Source organism: Pyrus communis, chromosome 15 (genome assembly GCF_963583255.1).
Source record: "Pyrus communis chromosome 15, drPyrComm1.1, whole genome shotgun sequence".
NCBI classification, from domain to species: domain Eukaryota; kingdom Viridiplantae; phylum Streptophyta; class Magnoliopsida; order Rosales; family Rosaceae; genus Pyrus; species Pyrus communis.
Window position 1 is genome coordinate 20,324,634 of NC_084817.1, and position 17,864 is coordinate 20,342,497.

Here is a 17,864-nt window from a genome sequence, read left to right on the forward strand (position 1 = left end):
TTAGCCAAGCCAACTAAGTGTAGTCCAATCGGAAACACTCTGGTCCGATGCATAGGGTCTGACAAAAGGATTTGAAAAGTGTTTTCGATCCACATGCAAGTGACCAAGTCCCTGACGAACTTTTGTTTAAGATTCACTAGGGACAAACCAGCAATCAGGACTGAGAAGGAAGCCCCTTCTTAGTTATAAGCATAAATCCTCTAACCCAAAACAGGGCAAGGTCAACGAACAAGACAACATATTGAGAAGGGAACGCTTATTCGACTTTGAACTCTGGAGGTCATTCTGGGTAAGACTTATCACTTTTTCATCTTTAATCCGACAAATACATTATGACAAATATATAGTAAAAGAATTTTTCATGGGCATTAAACCCGGTGTCGGAGTAAGGTGGTACTCCGATAATCGCAATGGGAATCTTCATGGATACCAAGTTTGAGAGGTAACATTTTTCCAAATCAATGTTACCTAGGGGGCTTTTAAGCTCTGTCTGGGGCCTACAAGCTCGCTCATATTCTATTATATTACTTATTACTCCGAAGTTAAATTACTTTGAAGAAATTTGTTGGATTACCAGATTATTCCACGATTAGGAAGCAAGGGAAGGAAAATTTTCCAACATTTTATTCAAATAGGATAAATGACATGAATAAAATTGCAAGTGTTTATAATGTGTATATACATGTTTGTTATAAAGTCTCATGAATAGGGCAAAAAAGATATAATTACTTGGGGGAGACAAGCATTTACCCCTAACATGCAAATTTTCATATGGAAGCTATAAAACAGATTTGGCCGGGACCATTAACTCTGATGAAGTTTAGTCGTCGTTAGAAAACTCCAATGAAGTTCAGTCGTTGACAAAGACAAATATGGCTAAGGTTCAAAGAGAGAACTGGGTTTGGAATGTAAGGCATGAAATAGAAAAAGAGGTTTCATGATGAAAACTAAAGGCTAAGCTGGAGGAAAAACCACAGTTACATTGGAGCTATTTAAAGGCAATGTGCCAAAAGATGTCACCATTGAATCTGAAAAGCTTTGCCCATAAATTCATGTGTTCGAAGAACAAAGATTGCTCAGTGATATATAGGGCTGCTCCTTATTAAATATGTGCACAAGTAACATGACTTTTTCATCATTGATGCCTCTCCTTCTCAATATTCAAGATCGCACAACTGAATTTGGAACGTCAAAAGTTCACAGAAACGAAGTTGGGACTCCATGCTCTGAAGGAAGAAAACGGTATGTATTCTGGCTTATTCTGAAAGGCTTGATCTCTAGGTAACTACCCCTTTTTAAGGGGACCAAGTCATTTTTTATGCCTAGATAGGGGCAATTACGAACCATAATTTTCTAGGGTCGGAGTAAGTCTGATGACGGACTCAACAGCCTCCATTGCAGAGTTGGCTAAACAGATCAGCGATGCCACCATCATCCTGTTCCAGAGTTAGTGGGCGAAGTCTGTTGACCTCGCTGAGATATACCATTTTTGTTCCGCAAGATTCGAGAACCTAATCCAGCAAGGAATCAACGGGTATTCTATAATCTTGGAGCCCTTACAATCTAAGAATTGGCATGTGCCGCAAATAATCATAGTCTTAAGATAATGCAATATCTACTTCCTAGATATCCTTTGGGATTCTTTCGGTTTAATATGGATTCTACTATCCTAAAAGCTCGTCTCTTCCACTAGTATAAATACACCCTTTTAGGGTTTTTATCTGATAACGCAATATCTGCGTACTTGTTATCTTGCCTATCGCTTGAGCTTAATATTGCTTACAAACTTGGCCGTCGAAGAACCTTTGACCGGTTCATCCCCTCCCGGTCCTAGGCTTACTTGCGGCTGTTTGTTCTTTTACAGCTTAACAAGTTTGGGTATAAATTCTACCGGTCACTCTTGAAGATGCAGAGAACCTCACCATTCAGCAAGATTAAATCAAAGCTTTTTTTTCGGACGAATAAATTCACTAACATTTTAGATCAAAAGCGTCCTATTACCTAACTGTTCTTCTCTAAATACATTCCCCACATACCTCATATGGACAGACCATTCAAGTCAAATAACTATCAAAATACTTGCAAAAAGAGCATTGGTGGCCTCACGACTTTCAGTCTTCAACAAGGCTTCTTGTGACACATTTATCCCCTTCAACTGGAGGTGTAAGCCGCAGCCTTTTTGCAGCGCGTTGCTCTAGCGACTCGGGCATCAGACCATCGTCAGGCGTTGGTCCATCAGAAATTTGAACATCATCATCACATGAGACAGTCCTGTTGTCCACCATATCGGAGTCTTGATCCATTTGTACATCAGGATTTTCTTGGCACGAGGGAATTGGAGCCACTTCCTGCACCGTACCGTGGTGTTCAGAAGCTCCATTTCTGTTGCCATCTTGCACTTTATCATGGTCCTGAAAGCCTCCATTTTCGTTGCCATCCTGCACCTCATCATGGTCTTGAGAAGCTCCATTTTCGTAGCCATCAAGCACCTTATCATGGTCTTGAGAGCCTCCAATTTTGTTGCCATCCTGCACCTTATCATGGTCTTGAGAAGCTCCATTTACGTTGACATCATGCACCTTATCATGGTCTTGAAAACCAGCAGTTTTGTTGCCATGATGCAATCTATCATGGTCTTGAGAACCTCTATTTTCGTTGGCATCCAGCACTATATCATGGTCTTGGGAAACTCCATTTTTGCCATCATGCACCTTACCATGGTCTTCAGAACCTCCATTTTTGTTGCCATCATGCACCTTACAATGGTCTTGACAACTTCCGTTGCCATCATGGAAAGCATCATGGTCTTGAGAATCTCCATTTTCATTCCCGTCATGCACATGATCTTGAGAACCTTCTAATTCTATAACGGAAGCATCCTGCATCTTGCTTGGAGCACAAACAAGGACATCTATTAAACATGTGACGTTTTCCACAGAATGAGAATGGCTTACATCCATTTCTTCTTTCTGACTCGAACCCAAACCTTCCCCAACTGGATGGTTCTCAATGACCGCTATATATTCAGATTGGTCAGAGACACACATTGATAGTTTAGGGGATGAATCAGTGTTTCCATTTTCCGCTTGCGCCAAGTTAAAGTCAGTCTCAACACCATAAGCTCTTGATGTATGCTCAATGTCACAAATTTGAGATGTAATTCCAGTTATTTGCTGAAAACCAGAGTCTCCTGTAGGCAAAAAAGCGAACTGCTCTCCAGTTTTGGTGTCGTCCTGTAATGAAACAAATGGTAAGTGCAAGAATTGTACTCTCTTAAACGAAACTATGTAGAATGATCCATTTATAATACATTTTTTGTCCTGTATAGTTCTCTGCCCATAAAGGAACCCCAAAATAAAATAAAAAAAGTGTACCAGCCTGCATCACAGGTCTACATAAATCTGCGACTTTTGAATAATGATAGAAATGATTCTCAAAGCATTTACTGGTTAAAAGAAAATTAAAACCCAAATTAAAATGAGAGATTGAATTGAAAATCTGTGAGTTATGGTTTTTGAACTTGTCACAACGTGGACCAATAGTCCATTTGGGTAACTCCATTAGAACTTCCCTACCTTAAGACTTTTAAATGTTTTAGTTTGAAGGGATTTTTTAACGAAGTTGCCCAAAAGGACCATTGCTCCACATTGTAACATGTTTAGGGACAAATACGAACAGATTTTTAGTTTGGGGACCAAAGCTCCAATTAGGTCAAATGTAAGGGACCAATACTCCAATTTCTCTTTTTAAAAAAAAGGACGATCATTTAAAAGTAATTTTTAAGCAAAACGTAAAAACAGAACCTATAACATGACCTTTCCAATACCTCTCTCCCAAACACACACATGAACTAAAAAGCAACACCCAAAAGAACTCCAAAACAGCGCAAAAGCCAACATTAATCATGCTCATGCTTTTCAATCCCAACTATCTAATAGTAAGAACGAATATTGTTCCCAACAGAACAAGAATAAATAATGTTACCTCCATCAGTGATATGGCTCCATTAAGACGGTAAAAAGATGATTTTTGGTCAAATGATTGATATTCTCCAAAGAGTGAGCCGGAGGTGGCTCCTGGCTCCAAAAGTTCCTGGAGAACCAAGCCTGCATCATTAACACACTCAGAACTCCTTAGAGAAGACGAGGATAATAGAGTAATTTCAATTCCCTGGCCTGCTTGAGAACTTGACATATTTTCTTGGCAAGCTACAGCAGGACCACATCTTCCTGAAAAAGACTGCACACCAGTTTCATGCTTGTTACATTCTGGAAACTTAGCCTGGTCTTCATCACTGGAAGCTGCTGAAGAGACTCCTCGACAACGATCTTCAAGTAGCTTAAAAATTAACCTTTGAATAAGGGTACGCTTGAGAGACGCCTCGGACGGAAGAAACCAATTTGCGTTAAGCTGGCAACAGAAATTGTGATTATGCATAACAAAAATTTGAAACATAAAGCTTGCAATTAAATTACAGGAGGATCAAAATTAAAAGGCAACAAGAAATAATGGGGAAAAGGTACGAGTTTTATGCACAAAAACCCCATTTAAAGTCCCAACATTTGTATCTAAAATCTGATTCTGTCCCAATTCATTGTTAGGCAACAGAACTGAAAGATTTTCTATTTGAGAAAAAGAAAATCCTAGAATCTTCAGATGTGATGCATGCCAGAAACTGTAAATCAACATACTAACATAGATACGCATGCAGAAGTATTCTACCACTTCGCATTAAGGACTTTTGAGAATTCAAATATCCAATAAGTAATTGTTGATATGTTTTGACTTTTCATCCATCAATTAATAGGAAAACATGCAATGCTTAAAGTATGATATCTTAGTTGGGTTTTCATGCAGCAGTTAATAGAAAGCAATGTTTTAAAAAACTAGTATTGAGACTAGCCTAAGCGATTTCATGGGTGGGGTTATCAAGAAAACGCCTCTGCCCAGCGGGAGTGGGTTATAGACTACCCTAGGCGCCACCTGGGAGTTTGAATTTTATTTTATTTTTTTTTAAAAGCCCAAACCCAAAACGACGTCATTTTGGGCAGGTTTTTTTATAAAATTCATGCTAATTTTATGTTTCTTAGTTTCTATTAGTTTATTATGACTTTATGATGTGAATTAGAGAAATAATAATAATAGTCAAATATTTGATTGCTTGCCATGCTTGCTTGATTGTTTGACAAAGTATTATATTTTACATATAGGAAGTATTATAATAATTTTAGGTAACGTGAGGCGATAGCCTCACGCCTATCACCTAGGCAAGGCTATCCATGAAATGCCTTGGCTTCGCCCCTTCGCCTTTGCCCTTTAAAAAGATTCAGAGAAAGTAAGTGCTCTCTGTTAAACCATGAGATTTACATCCAAAGGCTTTGAATGTGCTATGTTTCCTCTTAAATTGCTTGGTGATTGGACACTCCTCCGTATATTTGTTACAAAGTAATAATGCAAACGAACAAGAGAAGAACAATATTTGATTTTCACCTCAATGGCTTCAAACAAGCATTCACAAGCATCACCCTAATTTATAAACACTGTAATTATGTTTTCAATAAGAAAAAACAAAGTATGAACACAACCAGGTGGTGGGCAGTACAATTTAAAAATTAAAGATGTTAGGGCTGCGTATCAGATATACAAAATTCACATGCCACATCAAGGATTTCAACAAAGTAAACGGTAGAATTTAAAAGACTTATTGAAATTAAGCAAAAACAAAAGACAAAGTAGACCACTTACAAAGTTGGAAAACTTGGTTATTTTGAAAGGGCTGAAATGAACAGGAGCTTCTGCCAAAAAGAGCTCCAAATAGTGGAGTAAAAACAGGCCACAATCGAACGAATTTTCCTGTTGCGGTAGCTAATAAGAACACGAACCAGTGTCAGAAGTTCTAACATTTTACCATCAGGAAAAACTATTCAACACTTCTTTATCTAAAACCACAAAAAAAAAATGAGGGAGCGAAAGATAAAACTTTACAGTGACAAAAATATGTCATTTAATTGTACAAAGAGAGCATATATCTATTGCAGGAGCTCAAAGACAGAATGATCACAAATGATGATGCACATGTGCAAGCTATTCCATTCATCTGATATATATTTATAAAAGATTTAGGCCAAAAGGGAAAGAACATTTTAGTAGTTTTTATTGTTACAAAACAATCAATTTGCCGTACTGCATCTAGAACTTAACCTATAATGACTTAGCGCATATACTTGAATACCAGACTATATACTAATTCGACCCCATAAAAATAAAAGACAATCTTAACATCCACAAATTTCTTTGTATATTCTTCTTTTTATATTTAAAAAAAGGTGGTTTCAAGATAGTAATGCCCTTCACTAAGAAAACAACTTACATGGAACAAGTACACCGCCCCCTGGCATCCCGTGCCAATGAAGCAAGGACATTTGGACAAAAATTTACCCAAGTAGTAGCAGTTTTTATTAAGACAAGAACGGTAGCATTTATATATGATACTTCAAATTATCTCTACCCCAGAGTGTCCTATGAAATCATTCTTCCATGTGGCCTATGAAATCACAAGGGTAGTAAGCATACACAACAATATGGTCATAAGAATACAATATGCCCATATAATACAGATTCTTTATTGTTTCCCCTCTCTAAAACTGTTACATACGACTGGAGCAATACCTCAAGTGAGACAAATCGCAGGTTGTGAAACTTTGATGAGATTTCTTCAGATGTCTCCTTTTTCCTTTCTTTCCACTCTTCCCACAGATAACTATCATTTCAAGATCAAACTTTGATGTCACAATTTAGAATATCTAAGTTCTGAAGTTGTATTAAAGAGTGTATATGCCATTCAAAACCCCCAAGTGCTGAATACCCTATTCCAAGATCAAACCATCAAACACAAACATAAAATATCCCATATCATCCCATAAAAATAGAAAAATATGTCTACTGACTTGAGAATTGTCCAAGTGTCTCCTTCCCCCTCCCAAAAAAAAGAAACTTCAACCTAACCTAATGCTTGTATTACCATCCAATGGTTATATCGCAATAGCCAGACTGTTACTAATATCATCAAGTTTTCATAAATAGAATATCAAGAGTCGAGCATGAGCGATTAGAAGTATTAAAAAAATTAACTGTAAAAGCTAATAGATACCTTTGAATTAGATTTTTCAGACCCGTATGACTTCCTTTGATAGAATCCATGTGTATAATACAAGGTACTTTAAGTGAATTTCCTGATTCTCCATCTGAACATGGAAAAAGTATATAAATGACAGGATGAAGAAGAGATGAGATGCACATTGCGCAATCAAAGAGAAACTTACCATTATGTTTAGGCACTTCACCAAGATGGCATATGACTATTAGGCTCCAGTGTAGACTGACAATTAAAGCACAAAAGCTACGTATCAGCACCCCAGTAAATTGAGCTTATTACAAAGGCAAAAAGTTTGGTCAAGGGATCATACTTGAAGTTTATAGGAATGAAGATGTAATCCCTTTCAAATAAATCCACTTTCCTCGTCCATTTACGAACTCGTTGAAAAGCAGCTCTGCCATCGGAAACACTGGATGGATCTTTGTCCAGGTCAGCCAGCTTCCGAAAGAAAAAACTATTGAAAAAGTGGAACCTATGCCTTTTCTCAGGCTGAATCTGATTCTTCAGATACCTGTCAATAGAGTATATTTTAAAAGGTGAATTATAAAATTTTCAAAACCTACAATCACATTATAATTCTAAGTACTAATAAAGGCAATAGCAATTAGCATTAGCCTTGTCGGAGGTTAGCATCATCTTTTGGTAATTAACAAATATTATTTATTACATTTTCAAACGCTGTTTCAAACTTCAAAGGATTAGTATTTCAAAGATCTTAAATCATTACATGATGGAGTCTAATTATCATGTCTTTAAATTCATTAACAGTTCATAAATTGAAGAATCATCAAAATTAACAGTTTCTCAACGCTTTCGTCTACGATTTTGGTGATTATATATCAACTTACTTGAAATATATTATTTATTTATATACTCAGGGAAAAAAAGGTCTAGCAATTTAAAAGTTCCTAAAACACAAGCCCAAGGGTTTCATTGAGGATAGCGAGGATATTGATGGTAGAGAAGATTGATCCAGTGTTGGACTAACCAGATGAAAGAATGACTAAATAAAGATAAATTTGGGAAATTATGGGCCAGTTTGATAACCATTTCATTTTTTGTTTATAGGATTCATATTTTCTTCATAAAGATAGAGGAAATCTCTATGGAGGAATGAGGAATAAAGAAGGGTGGATGAAGGGTGGAGGAAAAAGTAAGTAGCAATAATTAGAAAAGAAAACCTACTAAAAATTGTTTTCAGTTTTCAGTTTTTGATTTTCACTTTGTGTACTTTGTTCCACTTTTTTCCAACCATCCTTCCTCCAGCTTTGCTCTTACCTTTTTTCCCCTGTATTTCACCTTTATTCCTAACAAATAAAAAAAGAAAACTAAAACCTGAAAATAAAAAGGTTATCAAACGGGCCAAGTTGCTTGTAAAACTAAGTTGCTCTACTTGCTGACCCTTAACAACAAAATGATTATTAGTATGTGATTATTGGTAATTTTTTATATTAAGGTATGCAAGAGTCACTTGAACACATATAAATACGAAATTAGCTTTATTTATTAGTAAAATCATGAATTTATCAGTAGTTATATTTTCCCTTTTGAATGATTAAGAAGAACTAAGCAATTAAAAAAAAATCCATACAAAACAATGTACTTTAATGAACACACTTGGTTCTCATATCTCCTGCTTGAGACCAAGGAAAGGGATGTTACCTCCTAACATTTTTAATTTCTTTTGACCTTAAACTCTTATTAATAAAACTGACAAAACCAAGTCCCAGATAATGATAGCCATGCATAATGGAACTAAGTATTTAGAATCCCAAATCATGCAAGTCTTTAATATAAAGATTATAAATTATGCATGTGAGGTTATCCACGCAAGCTTACTTGATATAGAAGTCAATAATTGTATCATTAATAAATGTCTCTGGCTGTAAGAGATCAACATCTCTCTTGCTTATGGAAACAGCATCTGAGTCCCCTTTCGGATATACAACATCTTCAAAAGGCTCATCAAAACTGTATAGCATCTCAAATATGTTTAGAAAACATCATAAAACAACACTGAGAAAGAAATAGAAACTGAACTGTAAACCAAATCAATCATGTTCATTTTCATAGAACCAAACAAGTATTCTACCATTTGGTATATTACTAAGCAACATAAACACAAACAGTTTCGACCAGAGTCCAACTCCATAAATACTTAATAGTTTTACGGGCAATAACAAAGGGACCACATAAATTGATTATGCATCTCTTTAAATTGATCCTTCTTTCGTTTGTTGTATGAGTTAAAGAGAAATGGAAAAACTAAATGACTGTTTAGCCGATGATGGATTTTGGGCCACGGGTATGAGTTAAGTGAAAAAATCATACATGCACATTACATACAGAAATAATTTATTAATTCTTTACACTTGAAAAACAAATCCCATAAATTCAAAGTGATCAAGAAAGCCTTACAAATGGATTATCTGACACCGAGGAACAAAGAGTTCATAACTTTATCCAATCCTCACCATTTAAGAAAGAAAAGAAAAGAAAAAAAAAAAATACTAGAAAGCATTACAACTGTAAACAACTAAAGAACTCAAAATGACAGAACAAAGAATCTGAAAACAAAGAAAGGAAAAGGAGGGTTAAGGAAACATCATTTAACTACTAATAATACAGAAAGCAATATAATTTGTGTCATCATAGTTACAGAGAAAAGGAACTAGGACCACTTTAACTCACTTCGGAAAATGATGCCTCTGCCCAATTGAATCGTCCTCATCTGTTTCCATGCCCATGCTACTTGTATCAAAATGGGAAAAAATATAAATTTAAGATTGTGCAGTACTACTGAAGTAAAATGAATTGATACAACAATACATCATACACAGAACTGGTACAAATTTACAGTTGTGGCAAATAATTCACCAAGGAAAAATACATTGTGAACCAAACAATTACGTTGCATTTCTAAGCCAGATATATGTGAATGAACAAACAAAAATTTTACAAAAATGTACGGTTGAACCATTCCTTTTTTATTCTTTTTAAAAGTATGGTCGAACCAATCTAATTTGCAAACCACTAAAAACACACGCAATACTTATCACCACAGCAGTACATCATCCCTGTAAAGAGGGAAAACGACTGGACACTATGCCCGGTCCACAGCAACACAGCAGCATGGTTGAACAGATAATGTATAAATTAAATGCATACAAACTCAGCACTAATATAAATAGAGAACAAAGCTCTAAACCAAGAGCCTTAAAACTAATAGATTTAATGTTTACTGGGTTTTTTCAGCACCAATTCTTATAATAAAAACGCAAGCTGGATGGTTCACTTCACACTATTACTTAGAAGTTCTAAATTCAAGAGTGGACATCAGATGTCTCTCACAGCAATCCCTTTTGCTACTGAACTATGTATCCCCTTAAATCTGTCATTGTCATCCCCCAAAATGCCATTTAGTTCATTTCATCCTAACACTAAAGCCTTTGAAAACACAAAAAAGGATTTTATGATCTTGATGAGATTGAATTTCATTGCACTGACAAAGCGCAATTCTTAAATCAGATTACATTGACCATTCCTTGGATATTGTTTTAGATAAGTAGTCTGTAATTTGTGTATGTTTGTGGCTATACTTTTGTTGATGTTGGTACAAATGAGAGTAAAGAGAAAATATGGAACTTTAAATCAAGTTAAGACTATAAAAAGCATATCCAACGTATTAAATTACAGTAATCAAACATCATGTGCAGAACTGAAAGCCTGAAACTAGGATTCCTAAACACATAATACCCTACTCTATCTGAAGTAATGAAAGCAGAGTGTCCAATGCTGTTCCTTTCATAAAATTATCAAATATTGCCTTTCTACAGAAAAAGAAAAAGGAATTACCCAAAAGAAACATATTGTCATTTCATTTCCAACATTCAACACAAATATAATTACAGTCATACACCACGTAATTAGATAGAAAAAGAAGCAGTACTATTAAGAGTATAGGCCATCAAATCATACAGCTACTTGGCATAAAGCTTTGAACATAAAGAAATACAAATTACATTTTGTATTAACCAATGAAACATAAACAAACTTACTCATGCAAAACCCATGAATAGATATATTTTGCATTCAAAGACATTATCCTTTGCTGTTGCTCGAACCAGTTGGGTTCAACAATTGCAATCTTCAACTCTTCAGTGCCTAGGAGAAGTTTAGGTAGCAGATAATGCCCAAAAAATAAAAAAATAAAAAAAAAGAGAGAAGCCACACTCAGCTTAAGAGTTTCAAGTCCCAAAAGGACAATAAAACTAGTTGGGACAGAATTTAACCCACACACTGTTCAAAAAAAGGATTAAAAATCCAGAACTTTATTTTCTTTTCTGAATTACAAAGAAGCACATATTCTCATATGACACATACTACTTGCTAAAAGTAATCTGCCGTGCTGAAAGATGCCTCATTAATACTTGGATTACAAAGTACTAGTCTATCTTACTTATAACACTTGGGTCACAAATATTTTCCAGTCACACATATGACTACATAGAGTGTCCTCGCCATAAGACTTTCTATATAATGTATACACAACATTTAACCCGAAACCCTCTTTATCAGTGTCCTAGCTTCATAGCTCAAACATCATAGAATGAGATCTGAGAGCTTGCATAGAACCAGAGTGAAAATTGACCAAACTTTTTCAGAAGGATCACATTAGTTTTGACAAGTGAACAGCAAGTTAAATAATCTACCCATAAAAAATCTGGTGGAATTTCAAGAAAGAGAAGTCTCCCAAAATACACTTGCAGCACCAATCTCACTAAATGAATTAAAAAACCAACAAAAAGAAAAGAGCTTGTTAGTAAAAGTGCACTGACCAGAAGTATTGGGTGCACTATCATCTTCCGTGGCATCCTTTGATACAACACGAAGTTTTATCATGACAAATTCAACCTGAATGCAGTATAATAAACTGTTCATATTCAATACCAAGTATATATAGTAATTGGTGACATCCAATAGGAGAGTTTCAGGACTCACTTTTTTAAACCACTGACACTCTACATCAATGAGATCACCAACTTCCCATTCAAAACTAAAGTTTCCAGGGCATTCGGATGTTGAACCACAGATTTTGATGCAACCGGGAGAAAAGGTTAACCGAGGTTCTGTACAATAACTATCCCGATATATAACATAATCAGGATAAAGAACAACCGTCATATTTATATTATCCTGCAGATTATGCAACAGTATAAAAGTCACAATTAAAAACCTTCTAAAAGTGGATTAACAAAATATTAAGAAATCTGCACCATAAAATAAAAATGGTATAGAAAACTTATTTAGAAGGTAAGTAACATTATATTTGCTTATTTATTTTGCTGCATTACACTTATTCAAAGAATAGATAGTCTCCCTCACCACAAGATGCCCTGATGGTGCATACTTCTGGGTTACCTTACACATGCCTTTAATAGCTCACCAACTATTCTTTGTATTTGTGACATGAAACAAAAAAGTACCCAATACTCACCTAAACTACCCATTACACTACTCAGAATATGAATATCCCACAAACAACCCCACTTTCTTTCTTGACACTTATTTTGTTTAACCATCAACATGAACTTTCACTTCTTTATTTTTTCTGTTTTTGTAACCCCAAATATGTAGTTATGCAAGGAGCAATCTCACATGTATTGGACGGCTAATAAAAGAGAAAAGAGATTACCATTTCCAAATCACCATAGCAATGATACGGTTTATATGTACCCAAAGAATCTGAAAGTGAACAACAAATAATAGTAAGAACACCAAGATGCATGACAGAAATGACTTAGGAAGGCACAAACTAAAGATTAGCAGCCCTCCAATTAACAAGGAAATACCGTCATCCTCTTCAATTTCAGAAGCAGGACTTGATGGAGAGTCACTCGTGCTTTCATCAGCATCTAAAATCACATCAATTGGGTCATTCTGAAAAGAAAAAAAAATTCAGAAAGCATAATTTTGATAGTTAATCTCTCCATTAAGGATATACTTCAGCAGATATATGACAGTTGACGTACACTGGACGGAGACACCGCGAGGGCAGAGTGTAACTGGCTTTTCCATGAAGATGATGACATAGCATTTGAACCTCTTCTCTCTGGCTCAGAAACAGGACTTCTTGATCCATGACTATCTAATTTGGAATCAGAGTGTTGTTCATGACTCAAACATTTGAATTGTGGTGCAGCGTCCAATTCCATATACTCTATCTTGGTAGCAAGGCTCTCTTCAATTGTTCCCACGGGGGAATATGAAATAGCATTATCACAACAATGATCTTGGTCAACTGAATCAACATCTACACAAGGTATGCTGCCGATATCTTTTGATTCAAGTTTGGCTCCCTGCGCAACTAGAAACATATTTAGATGAATTAGTATACTTTATAGCTGACACTGATGATACACAAACCATTTTCATTTTTCAGCTAACAGAGAAAAAGAAATATAAACACCAACAACAACATATCAACAAGACTCAGGGCAACATCTTGCTACTAACAACCACATTGTTCATGAAAGGGTGCAAAAGGGAGATATAAATGTGCGGTACATTCCAACTGATGACAAGTTGCAGAGATTCTGACAAAAGGGGTTCATAGTCCTGTATTTTTTAAACACTGTTCCAATCTCAAACTGGGATTCTGCAGTTGAGATTGAGGGGGAGTGTTGACAGATGTCAGAAGATTAGTGGCTGGATTGGTACATCAACCAAAACCGGAATAACCAACACGTAAATCAGCATTTTTACAAAAAGGTGCGAAACCTTTGTAAACAGGAGATTGGAATGCAGATTTGACATACAAACGGGACCTGACAACAATGTTACATATTTACCAGATTATGCAAATACGGAACTGTAAGTAGCCTACTGCATACAAAGTGATTATTAATGGTCAAAGGTTACCATATATAAAACTAGGATTACTGGAAGATCCGTCTGTAAATACCTAGTTCTTTCAAACATATATCCAACTCCGCCAAAAAATCTCTACCTCTTTCTACGATATGATCAACCTCAATTTACAGATTAGACAATGCAGTTAACTCAGACATCAACCGCCATATTATTAAAATTTTCAACATACAAAGATAATTTTTAGTATGAGACAGTAAACAGATCCCACATGTTAGTACAAATTTGTTATATAAACAATAAACCTGAAGAACAATTAACCAGCAACTCAAAAAAACTACTTAATCCTACACGAATGATTAGCTTATCGATAAAGATCAACTCCAAACAGGCCAAATTTCCATCATAGCTCAAAGCTAACGTAGTAACAATTTCCCAACGATCGATTATCATAGCAGCAAGTGCCAAAGTTGTAATTCGAAGCATTAACATAAAAATTCAGACAAAATTATTGCACTTTTATTCATTTCACACCAGATTATTTTCCCACGGATTCTCGGCAACCAAACACAGAAGTCTAGCTTACTAATTTTAGACATTGCGGAAAGCAAACGTACCATTCTGGAGAAAATCGTACTTGAAATTCGGATTCGTATCGAGGCTAGGGTTTTTTAACTTGCCAAAATATTTCCCCTGGACCGATTCCGAGTGGTCGTCCTCCTCGCTGAAGTCGAAGACTTCGAGACCGCTAGTCTTCATCGCGAAGGTAACGGGTTTGGAGTGGAAACTCGGGCGAGTCAAAAATTGACTCGGTGAGTGAGCACAGGGGGTTGCGAAACTCGGTCAAATCGGAGAGAGAAAGCAATGTGAGAGAGCTGAAGACGAGGGGTTTTGTCTTTGCTTTAAATTTGTAGGTAACCAACCAATCAGAGAAAACTTCCTTCTCTTTTCATTTTTCTTTTACAATTTTCTATATTTTTTAGAAAAAAAGGTCAATAAAATGTATTTGGGTTGGTGAGTGAATAAAAGTGAGGACGTTTTGATATAAACGTCTTGTTTTTAAATATTATAGACTAAACATTTATGTTTTTTTGTAAATTTGATTAAACATTTTTCTTACAATTTTGGTATTTTAATTTTATTTCATTAGAAGTCTATTCACGTTAGTATTCTTATTTTTCCTCCCATTTTTATGCATCTCTTATTATGATGATTTAAGAATTTTTTTTTATTTTTTATTAAAATATTTATTTTAGTAAATCAAATAAAATGTAACAAAACTCGTTGTTAGGTACGTTTGGTTATATCGGTACGTTTAACTATAATGGTACATTTAGCTACTTGGTACATTTGAATTTTTGATCCATTTGGTGTCACATCCCAGGCCCACTCCACCACCGTAGCACGATATTGTCCGCTTTGGGCTTACCATTCCCTCACGGTTTTGTTTTTGGGAACTCACGAGCAACTTCCCAGTGGGTCACCCATCATGGGATTGCTCTAACCCCCATCTCGCTTAACTTCGGAGTTCCCATAGAACCCGAAGCCAGTGAGCTCCCAAAAGGCCTCGTGCTAGGTAAGGATGGGAATATACATATAAGGATCACTCCTCTAGGCGATGTGGGATATTACAATCCACCCCTTTAGGGGCCCGACGTCCTCGTTGGCACACCACGGCCATGGTTAGGCTCTGATACCAAATTGTCACATCCCGGCCAGGGGCGGATCACTTCCTGGGCCCGCTCCATCACCGTAGCACGATATTGTCCACTTTGGGCTTACCATTCCCTCACGGTTTTGTTTTTGGGAACTCACGAGCAACTTCCCAGTGGATCATCCATCATGGGATTGCTCAAGCCCCCTTCTCGCTTAACTTCGGAGTTCCTACGGAACCCGAAGCCAGTGAGCTCCCAAAAGACCTCGTGCTAGGTAGGGATGAGAATATACATATAAGGATCACTCCCCTGGCCGATGTGGGATGTCACAATCCACCCCCCTTAGGGGTCCGACGTCCTCGTCGGCACACACACAGTCAGGGTTAGGCTCTGATGCCAATTGTCACATCCCGGCCCGGGGTCCACCACCGTAGCACGATATTGTCCGCTTTGGGCTTACCATTCCCTCACGGTTTTGTTTTTGGGAACTCACGAGCAACTTCCCAGTGGGTCACCCATCATGAGATTGCTCTAGCCCCCATCTCGCTTAATTTCGGAGTTCCCACGGAACCCGAAGCCAGTGAGCTCCCAAAAGACCTCATGCTAGGTAGGGATGGGAATATACATTTAAGAATCACTCTCCTAGGCGATGTGGGATGTCACATTTGGCTTCTTGGTACATTTGAATTTTTGGTACGTTTGTTTTCAAAACATAAGTTTTATTACCTTTTGTCCTAATAATGAGGAATTACTTTAATTAATTATTTTTTTAATAGAAAGAGTCACTAACAATGTAAAAGTTTAAATTACTTTTATTTATTTATTTTTTTATAGAAAGAGTCATTAATTAACTGACAATAGTCTTTTTGTTAATTCAAAATTATATAATTTATTGTTATTATTTAGCATTATCTACAATAATAAGGATTTATCTCTGATCAACTAAAAGTTATTCCAGAGACTTATCTACCAAAAAAACAAGACTATAGCATTGTGTATGAATCAAACATATTTTAAAACATTCCAAAAGGATGAATATTCATTTTAATATAGTTTAAAATTGGGTACGTTTTAATTCGGGGTTGGTACGTTTTCGTTTGACGTTGGTATGTTTTCATTTAATGTTGATAAGTTTCCATTTGGCGTGGGCGTACATTTAAATTCGAAAAGTTTAAATTTTTAGATTTAAATATAGTTGAAATTATTTAAAATATATAGCAGATATTTAAATGTAAATTAATTTCAATTAATCTGAAGTAGTTCAAGTTTGAGTATCTTGATCAAATGTTTCAAAAACTTAATAAAAAAACTCAAAAAACATAAATGTTTAGTCTACAAAAGTCTAAAATGAGGTATCTAATTCTTATTTTATCTTAAAAGTATATTTAGTCTTATAGGGTTTTTATCATAAATACTCTTTGAAATTAACCCACTCAATCAAAGTGGTTCTTAAAAGTGATTCTTAAAATTGAAATTCGATCAATGTAGTCCCTGAATATGAATGTTGAAAATCAATGTCGTCATTCCGTTAAATTTTTGTCAAAATTTATGTTAGTGGCTAACGTGGCATATATGTGGGTTCTAATCTAATTAAATATTCCCAATTATTCCAGCTGGTTCTTGCCGAGCCACATCCACCATTGTGAGGTCCAATTCCTCCTTCCGTCTGCTGCCCAGCTGTTGCCATGTCCACGACATCGAGGCCAGTCATGGTGTTGTTAGGGTACAATTCAATTCAACACTTTGTTTGTTCAAGTTTGATTATGGCAATATATCTAAGAAATTATTTCATCGAACGTTTTTTCCCTTGGATCCAAGAATAGTGACATGAACTAAAAGTCCTGTCTAAGTCAATGAATTCACTTCGAATAATCCTAACAAGTGATGATTTAGACGAGATTCAAAATTTTTGAACCACGAAACGCTTTAGTTGGTTGGTTAATTGGTCACATTTTATTCATGAAAAGGGTTGAGTTGGTAGTAGGCTGGATACAACAAAGTAATTCTATTAGATTTAATGTACTTATTAGACCTAATAAGTACCTTGTGTTAGAATTGAGAAATTCTATGGGACCAATCATAGACACTCTAAAATCCTTTTTCAAACCTGCTCCCATTTCGAATCAGTAGATAGATAAATAAACACATTTCACTACATTGATCATGGACGTTCGTGTTGACTA

General features: G+C 35.9%; 1 protein-coding gene across 5 annotated transcripts; it reads right to left on the reverse strand.

The window, feature by feature from the left end:
• Positions 1–1,743: 1,743 nt before the first annotated feature.
• Positions 1,744–14,919, reverse strand: LOC137717374 (probable ubiquitin-like-specific protease 2B). Of its 5 annotated transcripts, XM_068456730.1 has the most exons (17): positions 14,644–14,918; positions 13,189–13,523; positions 13,009–13,096; positions 12,852–12,901; positions 12,158–12,352; positions 11,995–12,070; positions 11,215–11,320; positions 9,848–9,907; positions 8,996–9,127; positions 7,467–7,667; positions 7,323–7,378; positions 7,151–7,244; positions 6,670–6,760; positions 5,746–5,865; positions 4,248–4,410; positions 3,985–4,106; positions 1,744–3,233 (listed from the first exon to the last, which is right to left on the reverse strand). In XM_068456730.1, exons 1-17 carry the CDS (start codon positions 14,783–14,785, stop codon positions 2,112–2,114), a joined length of 3,153 nt encoding a protein of 1,050 aa, XP_068312831.1. In that variant the 5' UTR covers positions 14,786–14,918; the 3' UTR covers positions 1,744–2,111. The 5 variants fall into 5 exon arrangements, with proteins under 5 accessions (XP_068312831.1, XP_068312830.1, XP_068312828.1 ...); XM_068456729.1 differs by having other exon boundaries at positions 3,985–4,410; XM_068456727.1 differs by having other exon boundaries at positions 3,985–4,410; positions 7,151–7,378; positions 14,644–14,919.
• Between the last annotated feature and the right edge of the window lie 2,945 nt (positions 14,920–17,864).

Coding starts and splice junctions, on each gene's coding strand:
- LOC137717374 (XM_068456727.1), bottom strand. CDS start 14,785: ATGAAGACTAGCGGTCTCGAAGTCTTCGACTTCAGCGAGGAGGACGAC. Junction 9,128..9,847: donor CAGAGGCATCATTTTCCGAA/GTGAGTTAAAGT, acceptor GATGCTATACAG/TTTTGATGAGCCTTTTGAAG. Junction 4,411..5,745: donor TAACCAAGTTTTCCAACTTT/GTAAGTGGTCTA, acceptor TTCTGTTGCCAG/CTTAACGCAAATTGGTTTCT.